The sequence below is a fragment of the Pungitius pungitius genome, chromosome 7 (assembly GCF_949316345.1).
Source record: "Pungitius pungitius chromosome 7, fPunPun2.1, whole genome shotgun sequence".
Lineage (NCBI taxonomy): Eukaryota > Metazoa > Chordata > Actinopteri > Perciformes > Gasterosteidae > Pungitius > Pungitius pungitius.
This window is the reverse complement of record NC_084906.1, coordinates 18680119-18702788: the sequence shown is the minus strand read 5'-3', so window position 1 is coordinate 18702788 and position 22670 is coordinate 18680119. Positions and strand designations below refer to the sequence as shown.

Below are 22670 nucleotides of genomic sequence, written 5' to 3'. Positions count from 1 at the left end.
TTAAAACATTCCTGCAGATCTTATCAGTAACACTCAACAAAAAAGACAAAAACAAACGTTGGCATGGTGATGGACATATTTTATTGTGATGGATATAAAATGAATACAAATACAGAAACGCCGGCAACTTTCAGCCGTCGGACGACCATCTACTCTGAAGAAGCACTAACTGCAGGTAAGAAAACAACTGTGGAATAAACAAAATCATTTCCATAAATACTTGACAGGCAAAACATGTGGGGGCCCAAACAAAAACAAAAACAAAGCCATTTACATACGCAGCACTCAAAAGAGTCATCCTTCAACATTTGGTCTTATTTGTCAAAAAGTGAGGTATAATAGACTGGAATTGAATAATAAAAATAAACTCTGCTTCAGCACGACACGGAGCCACGTCACTGAGAAACTACGTACCCTCCTCGGCTCTTGTTTTAAATGTAATAAGTGCACCTCTGTTGATTAGAAATGTGTAATCTTACATATGAAAGTACAGTGCATCCATTCCAGCTGCTGCTTAAATATATGTATACACAGAGGCCAAGAATATAGAATCCATCCCTCCCCCCCCACTCCCACAGCATCCGTGTTAGCATAGTTTGTAGTATTTTATTAAACTCCATTGCTTTGTGAGGTGTTCACTGTACATTTGCTCCTCTACACACATTAAAATGAGGTGGATACAATTTTCAGAATGATATTACAACACTCGAGTGACTCAGCACACAAACAGCTTCCACAATGGAAGTATTGCATTACTGTTTGCATTGGTCTGTTCACTTAGTGTGTGAGCAGTCTTTAGAAAGGGTGGCGCGCAGGCCAGTCACTATAATAATAAAGCATCTGCATTACAACATTCTACATATAGGAGACATTGTACCTCAATTAAAACAGGAAAAGTGAAATCACTTATTCTCTCTTGGATAGGAATGATTGATTTTGCAGAACAATCCGAAGCTTCAAAACTAGAGCATAACAAAAGGACTGGATCACAATAGCTATACCTAATGGGGGGGAAATATACGTAACGAGCTCGTATCTGAATCAATAGTAAATAACTTTTAGACTAAATGTTAAACTCAACTACCAAAGACTATAACAATGGCAGCGAAGGAAAACAGTGTCTGGCAACATGACAGATGCTCATAAACCTACAAATTAAGAATGATGGAGATACAGCTCCCATCTGCATCCGTTTGACTGTTTGTCAAGCGTAGGTCTCAAACACAGCAGAGAAAGGTGCGGGACGGAGATCGACCACCGATCAATTTCTAGCAGCTATGACGACCGATAATGCTACACCCCCAATGGCTGCCGCGGTGGCGCCGAACAGCCATTTCCAGCTGAGGCCCTAGGGAAATAAAAAAGGGAACAAAATTGAGCATGGTAGGGTGTTAACTCAGTTACTAAATATCACGAGTGGGAAAAGTTCTATGAAACACATTTATAAGACTTAAAATATTGGTCTATGACTGATGCTCCTTGTTCACTATCACACAAAGGCTCCCTTGATGAGTTCATTCCTACGTATATCACTTTAAGTAAAAAGTGCGTGTGCACCATGTGATGATGAGTAGAAATTCAACCTGTAATCAAAGTGTTTGGTGTGACTCTCACCCACGTGGGCGTGGCCTCGTGTTTCTGAGAGCCGCCGCCGCCGCCGCCGGGGTTCCCCAGCATCTTCTTGTACATGGCCTGCTCCGCTCCCCTCTGCTCGGAGTTCTTCTTCACCAGCTTGGAGAGCTCCGCGTGGATCGTCTGCACGCGGGACACAAATCCAGCTCAACAACACAAACCCCCAACGGTGCCCTCCTCTCCTCTCCAACCGACCCAGGTGTCCTAACATGGGAGGAACCAAGTCCCGCTGGCGTGCAACCACGTAGGAATCACTGCAGTGCTCAGAGTTGATGAGTGACTCGGGGAAATCGATGCGCTTCAGAGGAAGTGATGGACCACGATCAGTTTACAGGACACTTAACAGTAAGATTGGACTGCTTTGGCGTCCTGTTCCGTGGGACATTACCTGTGCATGATATCAGACATGCTACAGAGACTTCTACTGTGTAGCTTTTAAAAAGCTTTTTTTCTAGAACAGAGTCGGGCGCAGTTTTCCACAGAAATCCACCGGGCAAAAAGAACAAACACGTACACACCCATCAGTGAACTTAAAGTGTCTGCCTAACAACATTTTGTGTTGTGAAGAAATATGCCATCATTGACTACAAGCACTTGCTCTAGGATATGGCGACAATAATAGAGTAAACTCTACTCTCGTTTACCAGAGTAAAACTATATTCCAATATTTTCTCTTGTTTTAAAAAAAGGTAATATGTGCACTTCTATTAAAAAATGTTGGGAAAGAACATACAGTGCATCCACTTTAGCTGCTGCCGACTTGTATTCAAAGATATGTAGACACATCCCATCGTTGTGTTCAGGTGTCTGCCTCAGCGCTCACTCCACATCTGGGTTAGTTAATCCCCTGAATCGAACTTCACGGAGGACAAAAGCCCCCCCCCCCCCCCCCAGCTGGCGGTTGTAACCCAAAAAATAATAATCACCTGACATGTTAAAAGCACCGTGCCGACAAAGGGGATGTACTGGGAGATATTTGCTGGTGGATACATTGTTTGAGCCCGTAGCACCACTCTTGTGCAATCAGCAACACACCGAAAGGACAACAAGGACACGACTTGTCGCCGGGGGCCGAGGATTAAACGGCGCTCAAATGAAACATGCAACACCTTGTCCTCGCTGCAGCCTCGGCTGTCTGAACTGGAACCGCCAAGCCTGTTTGGTTACGTCGAGAAGTAAACAAACCGCGGCCCGAATGAACCCCTGCGCGCCGGTTTGAGCTGAAGACGCCGGGCGTGAACAGAGAACCGGTGCAACGGCTAATCCCTCGCCAGCGTAAAGTAGGAACAGAGACACTGTTGCAAACAGTCACGTGCTTTACAGCTGTGCATCGCGGGCAAAAGGGCCTGAAAGTGCATTTAAACAGACAGCATGCATGGTTTATCCAAAGGCCTATTGAAAGCAGTGGTCCACCTAAGGTGCAGTACAGCACAAACCTACGGCACATTTTATTTTAACTGCACGTGTCGGAGAAAAGGCTCGATTGGCGGCGAGGCCATGTGCTGTTTGACAGATTGGCGTAGGCCTCAAGTGGGGGATTCTGGGCACGACTACCGTGCTGCTGCAACTCACAGCGAATCACAAGGAGCCAACGCGCTGAGCAGAGTTCTGTCAAATGGCCTTGTGTGGCCAGAGGAAGCACATGCACCCGACTGCGGAAGCAGAGGAACAGGAACCGTGGCCGGGTATTAGATACGGCTCGGGTGAAGGGTAACCCTATTTACAGCACCCCCGTGAAAACGGATCCCCTGAAATGATGAATCAGCAGTCCACCCGACCTTGCGCTACAAATGAAGGGATTTGATAAACTACGCAATGAGGCCATCTACTGGTCATAAGAGAGAACTGCAAAGAATGCTAAAGGTACCTTATTGCTCGGTTCCAACTTCAGCGCCTTCCTCAACGTTTTAACGGCTTCCGTATATTCACCTTTCAAGGAGAGTACCTTGAGTGGAAAACAAAAAAAGGTTTAAGAAAACAATTATTCAAAGACAAAGAGAGAACATAGAGGAAAGGACTGTGCACCTTGCCCATGCGGAAAAGGGCCTTTATGTTTTCTGGCTCGTGTTCCAGCGCTGAGACACAAGATTTGAGTGCGGCGTCAAAGTGGTCCAGCTTGAGCTGGGAGGCAGCCATGTTGTTTAAACACTTCACTCTTACGCCCATCAGTTCCTTTTCCTCCTCAGGACTAATGTCAACTGCACCAAAAGAAACCACAAAATGAACAAAGACATGAGACACAGTAGAAATGTCCATCGCTGCATCATTAAAATGAGTTAGATTCCCTGCCTATGTGGCGGGCTTCATTATTTTTCTTTACGCATGTTGAGGAAAAGCCACCTGGTGGATAATTCAAAGTTCACATAGTCCACATAGTTCACGTCATCTTATACCTCCAGCTTATACCTCACCTTTGGAACTAGACTCGGTTATCTGCAGGGCGATGCTGTACGAATTCACTGCAAAGGCGTAGTCGGCGCGCTGGTAATGAACGTTGCCCCTCTCTCTCTTGAGGCTGGCCAGGGCGATTTTTTCTGCAGGGGGCAGCAGCTCCAGGTCCGGCGCATCAATAGCCTCCAGCAGTTTCACTTCTAAGGAGAGTTCAGAGTTGGAGGGGACCTCAGGCTCCAGGCTGAAATGATGATGGAACACGGCCAAGAGTTAAGGAAATAAGAGCGATTCCACACTACATTGGGATTCTTCTTTTACAATTACAATGGAAAAAAACGCGAGTTAATAAAGAGAAGTTGCATTCCGTCATGTCCCTACCTCCCCCGGACACCGTATGCATATTTTGCATCGGCCTGGACGAGGGCCTTCTCTCCCATTTCCATGAGTTGTACGGTCAGATCCAGAGCCTGGAAAGAACAAAAAACAAATAAAACATCTCATGCAGCAAAATAGGATTCACACAACGGAACACAGCCTGCTGTCAGAAGGAAAAGGCAAACGATAGGTCGTATGTTGTGACGCTGTGAAATCACTCCATTCGGTCTCGTGAACTTTTTTTTTTTTACCTGGATGACATCTCCATCCCCGAGAGTGAAAGAGAGGTCTGTCTTCTCCTCAACTAGTGTCCCGTCCTTCAGGTACGTTTTGAAATTAATCTTCACATTCTGTCCCTTCTGTGGGCGACTGTCTCGCCCTTCTCCCGCCTCCAGGACCTTTTTCTTCAGCTGGTCATTGCCTGGAAACAAAAAACAAACATCAATGTTAACGATTCACCAACTAAAACACCTTACACCGGAAGATCTTCTGCTACAATCTGACCTGAGATCACGCAGCTTTTTGCACCATACCTAATACATCCATCCATTCGTCCATCGGACCCGGAGGGTTTGAATCCGAGTCGGTATTTTTCTTTTCAGACTCATCGGTGGTTTTCCGCCTCCCACCTCCGGCGTCCTCCAGGGGAGGAGGGTCGTCGTCAATGTCTTCTTCATCTAAAACCTCGAAGTCCTCCCCGCTGTCCAGCAGCGACGCAGGTCCGGTTTGCTTGGCGGATGGCGCACTTGCGTGGCCGTCGCAGGCGTCCATGACGTCTTGCTTTTCGGTCATTCTTGGACAACATACGAGGAAGGAGAACAATCGAAAGCGTGCAAGTTAGTGCCACTTAGAATCCAAAGATTACAATCAAGTATACCGCCCAGAATGATCCAGCTCTATTAACTCACGTTAACTTCTTTTCAACGAGGTGACAATTGATTATAGGTATATTTTGATAAGCAGCAGCCAAGCTAGCCACACGCTTCCAGACGTTTCTGACAACTTATCCCCCAGCGATCTCTTCGAGCGGCTAGCAGGCTAATGCTAACATACGTTAGCCGGGGAAGTTGACAATAGCCAACTAGCATTAGGTGTAATCTTGCCAGCTTGTTTGTTCTTGTCTTGCAACGAACCGCTGCCTACGTCGACTTCTGATAGAGGGTCAGTCTGAGCCGCACACTGTATGGACCGTTTAAATCGTATTAAACGACTCCTCACCTTCGTTGTGTGTCTCTGCGGAGCCTTGTTTTGGTCCTGGTGACTCTCTCCTACACTTTGTACGACGACGAAGTCAGTTCGCTGTCGGGAACGCGCGAGTACCGCGGGACCCGTATGTGCCGCTGAACCCAACGTCAGACCGACTTCACCGGGGATTCTCGCTCGGCCCAACAAACTGCTTCCGGTTAACCTTGAACTGCTGTACTTCCTTTCACGCATATTCATGTTCAACCTCAAATATATAAAATATAAATTTGGGCTTATTAGACACTGTCACTAAAGCCGATACATTAGTGTCATTTATAACTCAGAAATAGTGCATATATATATTATTGTTTTGTTTGTCAACCTCCCACCACGTGGGGGCGTCGGTCCATATAAAGGGGAGGATTTTGGTCTTTGGGAAGCAAACAGTTTTTTGAAGAACGTGGAAGAACGTGATAGGATCTTTTGATGGTTTATCTATAGTGGTAAACAGTGTTGTGTTACTTTCATTTTCGAGTAGGAAAGGTGGACTTTTAAGAAACTACAATTACATTGCAAAATAAATTACAACCAAAGGCATTTGGTGACGTCTCAAGGATTATTTCGTGCTTCAACACCAACCAGGCAAAAGGGTCACTAAATACATGGCGTTATTATAGCTCTCGGATGCGTCAGGATTTAATAATTCTGTGTAAATTCAAAAATATTAATCTTTTTGAGAGGTGTGATTAAGGAAAAAGTGCAAATTATAGAGACGGTAAAAGTTCAAGAGGGAACCTTTATAACCATTAAGACAGGAAGTCCTTTTTGTTTTGTTGTCCTTATTTTGTCATAAAGCAGGTTGATTTAATCAGGTTGATTGAAAAAAAAGATCTTATTCATCTTAACTAATACAAAATATAAAAATACCAATATTTGAATTTCCAAAGTCTGACACTGTTTTTTTAAAATATGAACATAATAAAACATGCTTACTTGATCTATTCCTGTAAAACGTATTTTTGTATTGCACAATGGCTAAAAGCTAAATGCTCAGAGGAAGAGATTCAAACAGCAAGGAAAAATCAAATGACATTTATTATTGATGCATCGTTTCTTTTTTGATAAGCAAATCATCTGTTTTTCTTTCAGTCTAAAGAAACTTTACAATATAAAGAAACATACAAAGAACATCTTTATTAACTACACAAGACACCTAAGTCCCTAAGACAAGATTCCGAACTACCCTACCATGAAAATACAAAGCAAACCCAAGAGACGGACTGCTTCATATCGAATACTGCCGTGTCATCAGAAAGGAGCATGGATGGTGCAGGAGCATCGTTTATATCCCCCCCCCCCCCCCCCCACCCTGACTCGACATGACCACCCCGCCTAGCCGGCAACTCTTCCAAATGGTACAGTATTATACATCACAATAGAAGTACAGAGATGGCCAACGATCGATATACACAGAGGACTGAGAGAGGACCAGTGAGACAGCTGTACAGGAGCCAATAGCAAAGGACACAGTGACTCTTTGATCTAGTCTTAACTTAAAATGAAGTTCTCTCAAGTATTTTTACCTTTTTAAAAGTTTTCTTAAATTGATAAAAATCCTTCATATTAAAAACTGCAATAGAGGTCACATGTTTTTTTGTTTGTTTGTTTTTGTGAGAAGATGCCCTTTGGAAAAATGATTATTTAAAGCCAATAGTAACATTTGAACTGAAACATAAGGAGACGAGGGCAGAGTGAGGACGCCACGGCTTGTCTGCTTCTCTTTGTCCTGTCCTCTCTCTGTCCTGTCCTCCCCACCATGCACGTCTCTAGCATACGGTCTGCACTCATCGTGTTACTGCACTCTATACATTTGTAATGGGAATATAGCCCCACAAGCTTGGACAGTTTTATTTATAATTTACTTTCAGCTGTATTCATTGGTAGTGACTGACATATCAAAACATGTCAATGATATCAAAATGCATTATACAGTATTTACAAAAACAAAATAAAAGAAAAAATTAAAGAGAGGGGTAGGGAGACGTTTTTTTGGGGGGGGGGAGGGGGGGGGTGGAAGGGCGGGTGAGGGGTGGGAGGAAAGAGGGCAGGTGTGTGTCACTACACATGGGGAGTGTTTCCATCCCACAGGGGCTGCGATGGCGGTTGGAACGCGGCGGCCGTGACGTGAGTGAGGGCCGCCGCGTCACTTCTGAAGAACCGGGACAGAAGGGTCGATCGGGCCGAGGGCACGGAACCAAACCAAAATGCTTCGCTTTTCTCCTGCGTGCAGATTCTACGGGCTTTCATTTTCTCAGTCAAATACACTTCAAATAAAAATGTTTTAAAAAAACGATCCGGTGAGAACACTCCACCGCTGTTGCTCCTGGTCTTTGGGACTGATGTGGCTGCTCGGTCCTCCCGATGCTCTGGATCCATTTTTCCCGTCGAGGATAATTGGGTCGCACAGGATCTCTCCCGAGTTCAACCCCCCCGGCTTCACGGAGTGGGTCTCAGGTGCCAGAACTCTCTCCCGTTCCCCAATAAACAGGAGACATTGGCAAGAGATCAGAATGAACCCCCGGGAGGAGGACAGGGCCACTTGGACTCCGCGGTGAGGTGTAAATTAAAAAAACAAGGTGGATGGATGGGAAGCAACCACAGACAACGTGTAAATAACAAATAATAAAACAACCACAATACGAGCTAAATATGTTGTATTTACAGACAAGTCCAGATCCGTGAGAGATGCTCTCGTGCTCCCCGCCTCCTGCCGAGTGGACAGCGAGGAGACCGAGAGACGGGGGCCGCTTATTAAGACAAGACACGTAGACGTGGGATCATCAGCAGACACACTTTTTGTGCCAAAGGTGAATGCGTGTTAACGGGGGGGGGGGTGGGCAGTTCGAGCCGAGACCATCGGACGAGATGGGTGAGCGGGGCCAATCACCTCGATCGCTGACACACCCTGAGCGTCTGTGCAAACGGGGCCACGGACACCGAGGTGGGAAACACTGGAGCTACAAGGCGAGCGAGAGGGTTTCCCCCCCCCCCCCGGGAGAGCGAAGCGAAGAAGGGCCGCGGCGGAGAAACAACGCGAGACGGACGAAACGAGCTTTTAAAATCATGTAAACAGGAAATCCTTGTGCATTCTCCGAGTGTGTGCTTATTCTGTCCATCTGCTGCTGCTGAGATCAAATGTGCCCTTTACAGGAAATCAAGACTACATTAGTAGAATAGTATCAATTATGGAAATTATAACAATGATATTACAATCAAAACAACAACAAAAAAAAATACAAATATTGAATTCTTGCCCCAGAATAACATTTTTATAACAGTTTTATTTAAATTTGTAGTTTTTTTAACCATTCCTGACACAGGAGTTTTTGCCCTCATACGTTGGGATCACGATGGATCGTTCGGGGCCTCGAATGCCAGTCACGAGGGCGGTGGGGTTCGGGGAAGTTCGGGGGGGGGGGGGGGAAGACGGGCTCAGAGCAGTTTTGGGCTCCCACTGTCCTCGGGGGGGGCCCCCGCGTCTGGGACCGGCAGGCGAAGGAGGGGAAGCGGCGGAGAGAGGCCCTTCCTGTTGTTTGGAGGCCCTTCTTCTCATGTTCTTAAACCCATTTTACAGGCGTTGGGGTGGGGGCCCTTGAGGGGGGTCCTGCTTTCCAGGTGCATCCCCAGGGGCTGTGTGGCACAGCACACCGTCCACGAGGAAGAGGAGGAGGGGGGGGAAAGAAGGGGGAGACGAGGGTAATGCCAGACGCACCGGGGGGGAGGGATGGGAAGGGGAGATTGGGGAAAAGGGGAGATGAAAAAGAAATAAAAAGAAATAAAATAAAATAAAAAATCACACACTCATCGTCATGTTGGGTGAATACTGTAAAGAGAGAGAGAAAAAACAGAGGGAGGGAAGAAAAGATAAGCCAAATCGATATTGAACTTAATATCCTACTTAGTTCAAGATGAAAGCAATACCACTAAACTAAACTAAACTAAACTAAACTAAACTAAAGGCCCGGGTTCAGCAGCCTCTTTGCACATAACCGTTAACCTCAGTAATCCAGCAGCAAGCAAAGCAGCCCAAGGAGAAGATGTTAGAGAATTTCAGAACACAGTGAAGATACTGTAGCAAAGTGTCATTAGTGTCGTTACCACGATACGACAATCTCTCCATGCATCAGAGAAAGCGCATCGTGTGCTCCTGTCTCATGCTTGTGTTTGTGCATGCTTCATGTCTGTGTGTGTGTGTGTGTGTGTGTGTCGGGTAAAGCTGGGAAACCTGACCGCACAGGACTGATTGTCGGCTCCATTTAGCCACGACGACTGGTTTCAAGGCCAAAATAAGCCCGAGGCCGGTTTCACAAGAATATTTTACACTGGCGCTGGAGGGAAAGTCTTCATTTCTTTTCCTTTTATTTAGTCGAATGCAGGCTGCGACAGTGTCAGAAATAAGACTCACGTTTCCATGGTAACAATCGCTGCAGACCACAGGCGGGAATGAAACGACAACAACAAAAAAAAAGAGAGCAGGAGACGACGGGCAGGATTCTGTGGTTGGTCAGCGACTGGTGAGAAGGTCTCAGGGACTCGGGGGGACATGTGTCCACGAGGAGTCCACACCGCCGAGACGCTGCTTCTTTTTACTGTGACGTCCGCCAAGACGGGCGACAACTTCAAAAAGCCGAGTTGAAATGTCGAGAATAAAATGGAATTTTTTATACATGCAGTAACTGTGGTCGTTTATTTAGTCGATTTGGATGTTTATTCATAAAAAGCGTTTTAACTTCATTACCAACATCTCACCTTTGTCAAAATGGAATTTTGTCTTCTCTTTATTCATGATGCTCTTGACACTGAGCTTTAGACGTCTATCTGATGGGGGACTATTAGTTTGTTCTCGTCACAGTCTATTTTTGTGAAACCAGCCACGGGTCACATGGCACAATCAGCACCCAGCATTTAAATTCCGTCACCCTGATTGAGTCTAAGGCCAGATGGAGCAATCACAGTTGTGTTAAATGTATTCAGTCTCTTTGCGATGGGGAAATTAAAATGTGATCCCGCTTGTTTGATCCGACCATGGGGAGCTTTGTGCAGGTATGCCATTGATCCAAGTGTGCCATTCTATGCCTTTTTACGATTGAATGAGATGGTATTAAGTCTCGCCGTTTGTTCCCAGCTTACGTTGTCTCCGTTTCTGTACTCACACTTTCACTTTGGAATGGGTTTAAAAAGTTGCCCGCCATCTCGCCGTCGTCCCGCGGAGTGCCGGGAGGATTGTTCATGCCCGCCATGTTGTTGGGAGAATTCTGCAACACGGATTGAACAACAAAACAGTAAGAACAGAGCGAGACCGTCAGAGAGACAGTCAGAGAGACAGAAAGACAGTCAGAGAGACAGAAAGACAGCCAGAGAAACAGCCAGAGAAACAGTCCGAGAGACAGAAAGACAGCCAGAGAAACAGCCAGAGAAACAGTCCGAGAGACAGAAAGACAGTCAGAGAGACAGAGAGACAGCCAGAGAAACAGCCAGAGAAACAGTCCGAGAGACAGAAAGACAGTCAGAGAGACAGAGAGACAGAAAGACAGTCAGAAAGACAGTCAGAGAGACAGTCAGAGAGACAGTCAGAGAGACAGAGAGACAGAAAGACAGTCAGAAAGACAGTCAGAGAGACAGTCAGAGAGACAGAGAGACAGAAAGACAGTCAGAGAGACAGAGAGACAGAAAGACAGTCAGAGAGACAGAGAGACAGTCAGAGAGACAGTCAGTCTCACCTTTGGCAACCCGTCCATGTCACCGGAGCCTGTGATCAGAAAGGGAGAAAGCAGAAACTCGAATCACCCTGAGGTAACTGTCAAGTGATCCTCGGCGTCCCCGCAGGCTCATTCAGCCCCAGTGGAGGACATCCGGCGCGTGTAGAAAACAACCCCCCCCCCCCCTCCCTCACGCCGTATCGGCCTTTAATTAAGCTGTTTGTTTCAGATACAGATGAGCAGCAGCTTCGCCGGCTTCACTGATCACAACCTCGCCCCCTCTGCAGGATCGATTGGCCCCGCTAATCTGCTTTACCTGTGATCAATACCCAAGAGGGGGGGGGGGGAGGAGGAGGAGAACACTTCCTCTACCGGCCACCAGAGGGCAGACTGTCACTTCCGAAGGCCTTTGTTCCCGGAGAGTAACAGGTTTCACTGTGCTCAGGAGCTCGTAGCGTCTGGGCTGCTCACCTAGTGATCCGTTCATATGATGCTGCTCCATGGATCCCATCCCCCCCATGGGCCCGTCGGGACCCGGCCCCATCGGGAACTAGAGACGGGAGAGCAAGGGGTTCGGTTATCTGGACGGGTAACACGAGTCGAGTAGAACGTTCATTAAAAGGGCCTCCTGTGTGCACAAACCATCGGGGATCCATCACGCGCTCACATTCATTCGCATTTGAGATTTTCCGTTGGAAAATTCGTGCATTAAAAGAAATCCCTGAAATATTTTAAGGCAAAGGTATATAAACGCTACAAATATCTCCACACAGGCGAACCTCTCCCGTAGGCAGACCGTGCGCCGGCGTGTACAAGCATGCACACGGGTCGCCCAGCCACGCACATTAACTGGCATTTCCATGGTAACAGCGAGCTCCACCAATCGGGGAGTTACAGGCTGTTGCACCTTTGGTTTGTGGGTAGTGTAGTACGTTGACGCTACATTTACATTTGGTTTGAAACAAGGTCGACATCATACGGCGTCCGCGGGAGAATGACCCGATCACTTCAGAGTGAAGACGATTTTTACACTGTTAACCACAAACAATGAAACAAAAAGACATCACTTACATTAGGTCTGTTTCCACCAGGGCCGATGGGGTTCATCATTGTGTAGATGTTTTCACTTGAGTTTGTTGAATCTATGAGGGATGATAACAACAACATTTCAGTACTGTACCTTCACTTTAATTCTGCTGTTTGTACAATGCACTCATTTGGAGCACAGACGTGTTCTTACCTGTAAGTTAAATAAACAACTAAAGAAGCCACTTAAATGTTTTTTTTTTTATGTGTCAAGGTACTACAGATGCAAATGAGCCTAAAAGTAAAATATGGTACAGTGCATCAAATGGTGACATTTATGTTTGAACTGTACGTGGTCCCTTTTAAATGAAATAAAATAAATAAATACCCGTGCATAATGTCAGTGAATTTGCATGTCAATCAGTCGAAACACTGAGCCCTGCAAGGTACAATCGACATAACACAATTCACTCGTATTCCTACAATCAGGAAGTCAGAAGTTCCTTTAAGGACACCGCGGCGAACCAGCAACACAAGAGATTCATCGAAGAGATCCCGAGGGGTCATGTGACCTCGATCTGACACCGCGGGTAGAAAGTTGTGAGCGACTTAAAAACAGCGTAGTGAAGGACAGCGTGACAGGGGACGGACACGAGGACGAGCAAAGTGGTGGAGAGATCCTGCCTGAATCCAGCTTGTGCTGTCGTGACTGGAGGAAGGGGGGGGTGGGGGGGGGCTTCTGTGTGGGCGGTGTGCATTTTTGTGGGAGGTTTGTGTGTGTGTGTGTGTGTGCACATACAGCCTTGGCGGCTCCAGTGGAAATATATTTCCCCTCCCTAGTACGTGTGAGCGGGAGCATTTCAAAGAAAAAGGGGGGGGTCGCCCCGGCAACGTATCACAACAGAGGCGCGTGCATAAATAATAAATAGTGGACACAAAAAAGAGGCTGTCCACAGAAACAGAACGTCCCCAGGATGTCAGCCCGCGGGGGGGGGGGGGGGGGGGGGGGGGGAGACGCGCCTCCAACCTCCTGCTCGTAATACATCGGACGGCGCCGCGGTCCCTTGCAGAACGGGGCCCGAGACCAGAAAGCGCTCGCACCAAACACGACGCCCTTCCAACCCATGCGTCCCAAATCAGGCCCTGTGCATATATTCGCACGGCAGGTGGCTTGTCTCAAGACTCAAGCGCCGGGTTCCAAAGCAGGAACCAGAACTCACCCCCGGGGCTCGGCATGATGGGAGTCCCTGGCGGGCCGCCTCCGCCCGGTGGGCCCTGAGGGGATCGGAGAGGGCAGAGCGAAAAGAGGGATGAGACATGAGTGACGACAGCTAGCTTTACGACTCGTGGCGGAGAAACAGGGCGTCGGGCGTGCGGCGGGGGGGCCACTTACCACGTAGTTGCCCGGAGATGAAGATGAATAAGCTATCTGTGAAGAGAGGAGACCCCCCCCCCCCCCCCCGAGGTGAAATACACAACACGCTTATTGCAAACACGAGAAAGAGAGAGAGAGAGAGAGAGAGAGAGAGAGACGGTGACTCACTGAGTTGGAGTTGGGGTTGGGCCACGGACCTCTTCCCCCCGGACCCCTGGAGACGCAGACGGAGGAGAAAAGGAAGACGTTTAACAGAAGCCATCTTCACTTTCTTATACATTGCTTAATGTGAATCGAAAGAAATGCGGCAATTTCAAAGGTCAAACATCCTCAATTGTATGTTGAAATCGGAATGAATTAAAAACTAAACTTACTCCTGTATTAGTGCAACACTGTCTAACTAGGATGTATTCTATATATTTATCTACACTGGTGGAACGTAACTAAGTTCATTCATTCAAGATTTAAATGTCGTACTTTTACTCCACTTATTCAGTTAAGCAATATGTCTCTGTACTTTATCCACCTGAATTAGTCCAAAAACATGAGTGAAAAAAACCCCCAAAACGCTGCAGCAAGTTCCTGTTTGTTTCCAAAACCCCCTCGCCGCAGTTGTGCGTGCAATGTTTTCTATTTGTGTTGTTATTTGAACGCAGGAGGACATTCGCTCTCGGCTCCTCACACACATTTACAAACATCTCCTCCAGTTTACTCACATGTTCATGCCCGGCATCCCCGGCCCCATGGAGTTGGGAGGAGGCCTCATTCCTCCGCCGTAGTTCTGCACACACAGAGAGAGAGAGAGAGGGGGGGGCACGCAGTCAGCGCGGCGTCCCTTCATGGCTGAATCCCAATGAACGTCGCCCCCCCCCGAACTGCCCCTCTTAATTGTGTCACGTGTGTGTTTGCGCGTCCGCGTTTGCTTGTATGTTTTCATGGACGCCCAGCGGGCGGGTTTGGCTCGCGTTTGCGAGGCGTGCGATTGTGTGTCCGCGTGCGTGTTTGTGTGGGAGAGAGAGAGAGGGGGAGAGAGAGAGAGAGAGAGAGAAAAGGGGGGAGGCCAGAGAGCAGCCCCACTCAGAGGAAGAGTTTTGTTCAGCAGACGATTACACTTGTCGAGCAGATGCCTCACCAGCTGCCGGCGCGCTCACTGCCAAAGTCACCGAGCCAGGGTGGCACAGAGAGGGGCCGAGGGGCCACGGGGGGAGTCACTGTGTGTGTGTGTGTGTGTGTGTGTGTGTGTGTGTGCGAGGTGGCGTTGGATTGGAGCAAATGTGTTTTTTTTCTTAACGTTATTTCCAAAAGGCCGCTTTTACAGTGAATGATACCCCCAAAAAAACAAAAGAGAAAACTAAAGTTGACTCCATTGTTTCCTTTTCTTTTTTTTGGGGGGGGGGGGGGGGGGGCTGCCAGCTCAGTGGGGGTGGGATTTAACACCTTGTGTGAGCTGTGGTCAGGGCCGAGCTAATCATCCAAGACGGATGATCTGCACGCACGGCGGGTACCGACCCACTCCACCCATGACCTCACCACCCTACGGCGCTGGGACCTACCTGTGGGCCCATGCCCCCCATGCCTCGCGGGGGATTCATTCTCATTGGACCTCCCATGTTTGGATGTCCTGCGGGGGAAACACACAGTGCGCCTCGTTAAAACGGAAGCGGCGTTCGGATCGTTCCATAAACGAGGTCCTCATTCAGAGCACCGGTCTGCAAAAAGAGGCCGTCGCCCCTCGGCGATACCTTGAGGCCTGGTGGGGTCCAGGCTGTTTGGTAGGAGCGGCTGTGACCCGGGGATGCTCCCAGGAGGCTGATTTGGCATACGGAGGGAGGGCCGGGGGCCGCCTGGGTACCGCGGGGACATGAACGGCTGCAGGACGGACGAGAGAAGGACGAATTGTTTTATTCCAGGGTCACCAGAGGAAGAATTATCGTTTGCATTCTTAATGAACGGGCTATAAAACATCACAAATACGCATGAGATTGCACAAGACTCGTGTGCAATTCCCACCACTCGGAGATCAGAGTGGAACAATACAGCTTATTGATTAGCACGGAATGTAGCGTCTAATTTGAGAAGACAGCAGTTAAAATCAATGAGTTCCACAACAGGGGGCAATGGCGCGAGGTTCATCACGAGAATCAATCAATCAAGGTGCTGTTCTCCACAACCTTTAACGAGACCAAATGAATTCAGCCGAAGCGTTTAAACAGATTTCTAATCACGCGGATGAATCCTCCTTGTTTGAACGTAAACTCCCTCAGTTCATCTCGCCGGATCTCGTTCTTACATGAAGTCAGTTACGAAGTTGACAGACGACAAAGCTCCATAACGTGTAACGATAAGTGAACAATTTGGAGGCGCTTTCTTCACGTGTCAGCAGGGGGCGCTGCGGTACTGAAGAACTGCTGCTCACTGAGGAGAGGAGCGGCGTGCCGTTAAGTTTTGTAAAGTAAGACCTCAGGTGGTTAAATCCATTCGGGTAAAAGTAAGGGGGGGGGTTGGGGGGGGGGGGCGGATGAGAGAAGGGGAGAAAACATGTGGGAGAAACATGGACCGGAGGAGGAGATGGAGCGGTGGGAACAGCGCGGTTTGATTGTGGGGAGGACGGAGAAGTCGAGGCGTTCCACAGCCTGACGTGGTGCCCGCTTTGTAGCAGCTGCGCTTGGCGGGGCGGACGCCGTCCTCGCCGCGTCTGTCTCACCGAGCACCTGAGCAGCCGGCGGGGTGTGATTCATAACACAACGTTCCACGCAGAGGCCTCGGCGGAGAGGGGACTAGAGCAGGCTGGCTGAATAATGTAACGCACCCTGGACAGATGGTTTGCAGAATCACCTATGAGAGGACGCCGCTGCAAACTACAAATACCCGCATCCAGCGAGCCACATGTCAGCGTCAGATCAGGAGAATTAACCCCCGACCCCGGGGAAACGCGACGCTTTGAATGCCGATTGGCTGAGAGTTGTGCGTTTCGGGGACGTTCCGTGTGGTTTCGTGCGCGTCTGGGGGCAAGCAGAGGGCGAATTATATAATCCCACTTAAGCCCTCGAGGCGAGGACTGACTTACTACTGCTTCCTTTTTAACCCTCCTCCTCCTCCTCCTCCTCCTCCTCCTCCCTCCCTCCCCCTCTTTCCTCCCCTCTCCTCCTCCTCCGTCCCCTCCTTTCGGCCATGTTGTGCTGGTTCTGTGCACGGCGCCGCGCTGCAATATTAATGCTCCGCGGATGGACGACGGGGATGGTGAGTGCATTGGCTGAGGGAAGGCCCTCCGGATGCCCCTCACGCTCCTCACAGCGGGGGGGGGAGGGGGCAACACTGCTAAATTATTCACGCCGACCACCGGGGGGCGGAGGCCGCCGCGCACCCGCCCGAGAAAGGATGTTGGCGGCCGAGGGGAGGCGCGTCAATGTTTGCGTCTTACCTGTCCGTGGGGTCCCATCATGGGATTGCTGGGGTTGTGTGGGGGGGGCTGCGTGTGAGGGGACGGCTGAGATCCTGGGGGACCCTGGGTAAAAAAAAAAAAGCAAAAAGAACTTAACAACACGTCAATGAACAGAAATGTTTTTGGTGCTCAATCAATGGACGGGGGGGACGGGGGGGGGGGACGGGGGGACTTTAAATCAACATTCAGGATTTCATCGACTAATTTGCAGTATTCTAAAACATGTCTTTCTTTTTTCCTCATGGTTGACATCACGATGCTGGATTCTGGGGTGAAAAAAGGCGGCTAAAGGTACACATTCGCTGTTATTGACCACGCGCGGCACTGCATTTGTGCTGCATTCATGTGGTACAATTTACGTGAACGTCCCTTCAAGTGGACACGACGTCTCCTCAGGAGCTCGTTCTAGTCCCCTGCAGGGTCGGTGGGCCTTTATGTCTTCGGCCAACTGCTGGCAAACATCAAACTCGTGCTGAAGCCGATCGTCTGGTCTGGTCTGACGTTTCCTGCAGAAGTCTTTCAACTGTTCTCGACGAACTCAGACGTTATTTTCTTCTAATTAGGAAGTTTCGTTCGAGATTCCCGAATTCCCGCGCGAAGGAGAACAGTGGGACTCAGGCGCCGCAGTGAAGTGCACGCCGGGGATCAGAGGTCTGGGTGACCTTGTGGTCTCTGCGTGACCTCCCGACTCCAGCAGCAGCTGCTCCAACGCACACAACCGTTCCCACCTGAGCATCAAGGAAGGAAGAGGACCACCCACTGCCGGACCTTATCTGCTGTCTGCCACCGCCATCACCGGCGTGTGTGAGAGGTGCGACTGAGTGGTGATGAGTGCGAGTATGATATCCCCCCCCCCCCCCCCAACCCCCTCTTTTTTTCCACAGGTGAAAGCAGGATCTCCTTCTCTCAGGTGCTGAGTGTGTGCATGTACGCTATAGTGTGTTGAAGGGGGGGCTGCTGAGGGCTGTTACTTCAACAGGTGTGAGTCTAACATCACAGTGAAACGCTGAAGGATTAGGGGATTATCCATGCGCAATATAACCTGACACACACACACACACACAGGCAGACGCACACTCTCTGGCAGACATGTACATACGTATTAATAGATACGTGTACACACAAGAAGGCTTCCTGTGTTTATTTAACATTTCCGTTTGAACACTTGCTTTTAAATAAATGTGCTAAACTTGTTCATTCCAGAAATTTGAGCAATTGGTGACGTGAAAACGTGAAATTTGTGTGCATATTTACACAGCATTGAAATAGCTAATTTAGTCTCAAGGACATTCAATTTAATTTACGATGATGTAACCATATAAAAACAGGCTAAAATACCTGATATCTGAGAGGCTGGAGCCAGCAAATAGTAATAAAATGACTTAAAGCCACTGTCTACATGATGTTATGTGACTGTGCAATCTTTAAAATGGATGTAATTGTGTTCTGTTTACGGCAAAATGCACACAGCGACTTGGGCCTTTTTTCACAATTGTCGCGATTATTAGTTTCACATTGAATAATGGACCAGTTGTTGCATCGCTTACGCACGCACACACACACACACACACACACACACACACACACACACACACACACACACACACACACACACACACACACGTAATCTACTACCCTGGACAGACACCTGCACCTCACACACACACACACACACACACGCTCCTTTTAAACCCCGCCCCCTTTCTGTCGCTCCCTCACTTTCCCACCCTGCCCACTGCCCCCCCCCCCCCCTCCTCCTCTTCCTCTTCCTCCTCCTCCTCTGTTCCCTCACTGCTGGCACGGCGGCGTGCCGACAGAGTCGAGCACCGGGAACCAGTGGGAGCTGCCACGGTGGGAAAACAAACACGGCTTGACTGACAGCTTGAAACGAGGTGCGTTCCCACAGGCACAGATGCAACGCCGCCCCCCCCCCCCCCCCCCCCCCCCCCCACCCCCTCGCTCTGGCAGAAGAGACGGGCTCTCGTGCATCCACGTGAAAAACAACAATGCTCATAAGCAGGATAAGTGCTTTTCGATGGACTCGCCTCCCTCAATACGGCGCTCAGCTCTAGTGACGTGACTTCCACATTATATTAAATATATGCATATCATGGTTTTATGGTATGCAGTAATCTGAGTTAATGTGTTTTCTCGACGTCTGACGCCATCACGGAAAAGATTCAAACACAAAAATAAGAGCTCATTTCTTGGTGGAATTTCTGTCAAAAGTCGGCGATGACGGGGAACCAGATCAAATCAGGAAGACGCCGCATGAACCGTAGAACGCCGTGTGCGGCGTCAAAGGGGAAAGTCAAGGTTGATGAATCTCTGGAACTGCCGTTTATAAAGTTGAACTGAACACCTGATCCCCCCCCCACCCCCCGTGCAGTCCTCCTCATTCATCTCCTCAAAAGGGACACGGCCCGTTTCATTGATCGCATTCATCTCGTCGCCGTGAGAACGGCTCGTCTGAGGAGCGGCGGCGTCTTCAATGGAGCCACTTATTAACCGGCTGGTAATCTATTCAACGATCTAGGAAGTGTTTATTCAGTTGTGCATACAGTGCGCTCGGGATGACGTCCGTGACCGGTGCCACTGCGGTCCGGTGTGTGTGTGTGTGTGTGGTGTGTGTGTTTTGGGTGGTTGACACCAGCTGTACCGGCTCGCTCCGTCTCTCAGCAGGTTCACACTGGGGCTAATGCAGCGCTAGCTCTGCTATGACCTCAGAGGTTATTGTTGTTGACGTGCCGGTCTGAGCGTGTGCTTGTGTGTGCGCGCGTGTGTGTCTAACAAGACACCGCTGCCGGGTCTGGTTGCACTGATCCAGCTACTGCGGTCTGCGTCACCTCCACACACACACACACACACACAACCTAGTTCTAGGACACAGTATTTACTGACATTTTGTGGAGCAGAACCGTAACCATTGCCACTATATTCCTAACCCCGACCTTTTGCAGCCGTGACCTCATCCTTAACCAACTCTCATCCAGAACCAAGCCTTAACCTTCAACAGTACATCTGGTGGGGACCAGCTTTCTGTCCCCAAACGGACGTTAAGTCCCCACAATGTGACTGTGTGAACACAGTCCCTGCTCTGTGGGTAACACACACACACACACACACAGCGCTCCTCTCTTGATCCTCTCTATAATGTGCCATAATGGAGCATCACTCCTCTGGCTGGGCCTCCCTGGGCCTTCCTGCCATTACATCTGAATGGGGCAGCATATGGCCTTTATGGCCATACTGTTCTCTCCACAGGTCCCTGCAGGGAGGGAGGGAGGGAGAGAGGGAGGGAGGGAGGGGGGGGGGAGCATTTCAAACTGCCACAGAGGTCTACGCAGGGCAAGTTTGAAAAGTAGCTCGGCTGGAGTGTGTGTGTGCGCGGTACGTGTGTGTGTTGTTTGTGTACACGTGTAGGAGAGGGGGAGAAGGAGGAGGGGGAGAAGGAGGAGGGGGAGGAGAAGGAGGAGGGGGACACGGGGAGCGTTAAATGAAGCAATTAATAAAATCATTTTCTACCCGGCTAAGGAGATAACAGCTTGGCACAGTACCACAAACCCATCAACACAACACAACCCCCATTCCCTCCCCCCACCACTCATTTCAGCTTAAAGAAGACCCACACTAAGACCCACACTATGGATGGACCACTAACACACACACACACACACACACACACACACACGCACACACACACACGCACACGCACACACACACACGCACACACACGCACACACACAGAGAGAGACGGAATCAACTGATTCTTTTACAGCGGCCTACACTAGAGGGCAGTGTGTAACTTCCGTCAAACTACTGGACACACATACACACACACACACACACACACACACAAACAGGGAATGAGAACACAAAGCAGCCTGCATCACTGAACACAACAAACAAAGACGGGGCGGAACAGCTACACACAAACACACACACACACACACACACACGCACACACACACACACACACACACACATGCACACGCTGGGCGCACACTCATTGTCATTCCTCGCTAACATTCCTGAGAGCGGCGTTGCTTCTTCTGCTCGCTCATTGTGTGCACCGGGGGGTGTTTCCTCCCACAGGGAGGAAGGCCGCGAGACGCCGACAGCCATTTCCCCCCCAAAATGATCCGTGTACATGCGTGACCCCCCCCCCCCCACTCCTCCCCTCTTGTCACGCAGAGGAAGTCCCACCAACACACATGTTTTTTGGTGTGTTTTTTTTAAGTCTGTTGGCGTTCGAGGAGAATCGGCGCTGGACTCTGGAGGACGAGCGGAGACACTATGAGACACTGCGAGACACTATGAGACACTACGAGACACTATGAGACAATATGAGACACAACATGACGCTACGAGACACTATCAGACACTACGAGACACTATCAGACACTATCAGACACTATGGGACACTACGAGACACTATGAGACACTACGAGACACAACGTGACGCTACGAGACACTATCAGACACTACGAGACACTATCAGACACTATCAGACACTATGGGACACTACGAGACACTATGAGACACTACGAGACACAACGTGACGCTACGAGACACTATCAGACACTACGAGACACTATCAGACACTATCAGACACTATGGGACACTACGAGACACTATGAGACACTACGAGACACAACGTGACGCTACGAGACACTATCAGACACTATGAGACACTACGGGACACTACGAGACACTACGAGACACTATCAGACACTATGAGACACTACGGGACACTACGAGACACTACGGGTGCCACCACGGCGCGGGGACCATCTGAGACGCGCGTCTCCCGTCCATCGACCAGAGTCTCCTCCGGCGGCCTCCGTCATTCCCGACCCCCGACCACACGGCGGGATTTGACACCTGACCCCGCGCTAAACAAACACCTGGAGAACCACCCAATCGCTTCCCTTCTCCATTTCACCTCTGAGCGGTACCTTTGATAAGCACATTACGGAGCAGATGTCTCCCTGATTCGCTCTCAGATGGACCTTTGATATCCGGGTTGCTTGTTGTTTAACGGGTAATCGAAGCTAATCCTCTTGTTGTGCTTTTTGCTCTTCTCCCTGAAGAGCCATGATTACCTGCAGGAAAAACACGCCGCCCTTGACTTTGGACTTTTTGTTTTTGTTTTTGTCAAGAGGAGCCTTTCCCAGTTTAGCAGAGAGAGAGGCGGCCCCACCCTAACTGGTTTACAGACCTAATGGAGCGCATTAAGTACAAAACGTTTGTCGTGTGGATCACAAAGTAAAGCCAACAAAGGCATCATGTGACAGGTGGGCTGCATGAATGTCTCAAAGAGCACATTTAATCTCATTTTCTTCCCCTCAGATGGAAGCCCTTTCTCTTATTTATTCAGATTTCTCCTTCGATTTAGTCTCCTTCACATTGTTTTAAAATATAAAGTCCATATCTAGTATCCATTCTCATAGGAACTGCCACGTTTAGTACATGGGGATCGGGA

The 22670-nt window shown here is 49.1% G+C and overlaps 2 protein-coding genes across 4 annotated transcripts in view; both read right to left on the bottom strand.

The window, feature by feature from the left end:
- Positions 1-62: 62 nt before the first annotated feature.
- Positions 63-5778, bottom strand: fkbp8 (FKBP prolyl isomerase 8). Of its 2 annotated transcripts, none has more exons than XM_037469928.2 (9): positions 5617-5778; positions 4932-5191; positions 4650-4819; positions 4402-4490; positions 4044-4264; positions 3658-3830; positions 3500-3577; positions 1615-1755; positions 63-1348 (listed from the first exon to the last, which is right to left on the bottom strand). In XM_037469928.2, the coding sequence occupies exons 2-9, from the start codon at positions 5188-5190 to the stop codon at positions 1262-1264; spliced, it is 1218 nt and encodes a 405-aa protein (XP_037325825.2). In that variant the 5' UTR covers position 5191; positions 5617-5778; the 3' UTR covers positions 63-1261. The 2 variants fall into 2 exon arrangements, with proteins under 2 accessions (XP_037325825.2, XP_037325826.2); XM_037469929.2 differs by lacking the exon at positions 5617-5778 and adding an exon at positions 5307-5569.
- A 1452-nt stretch (positions 5779-7230) lies between these two features.
- The window catches only part of ssbp4 (single stranded DNA binding protein 4), an 18335-nt gene continuing 2895 nt past the window's right edge, over positions 7231-22670 (bottom strand). Inside the window, exons 2-13 of one of the 2 annotated variants that reach the window (XM_062563356.1) lie at positions 17165-17248; positions 15486-15612; positions 15297-15364; positions 14460-14524; positions 13912-13957; positions 13762-13797; positions 13589-13643; positions 12414-12484; positions 11814-11892; positions 11364-11392; positions 10797-10898; positions 7231-9273 (exon numbers count right to left, since the gene is read on the bottom strand). In XM_062563356.1, coding sequence (XP_062419340.1) covers positions 9193-9273; positions 10797-10898; positions 11364-11392; positions 11814-11892; positions 12414-12484; positions 13589-13643; positions 13762-13797; positions 13912-13957; positions 14460-14524; positions 15297-15364; positions 15486-15612; positions 17165-17248 — 843 coding nt within the window. In that variant the 3' untranslated portion in view covers positions 7231-9192. Of the gene's footprint in view, positions 9274-9310; positions 9467-10796; positions 10899-11363; positions 11393-11813; positions 11893-12413; positions 12485-13588; positions 13644-13761; positions 13798-13911; positions 13958-14459; positions 14525-15296; positions 15365-15485; positions 15613-17164; positions 17249-22670 lie in introns of those variants that run through there. The other variant, XM_062563357.1, reaches the window with a different exon arrangement.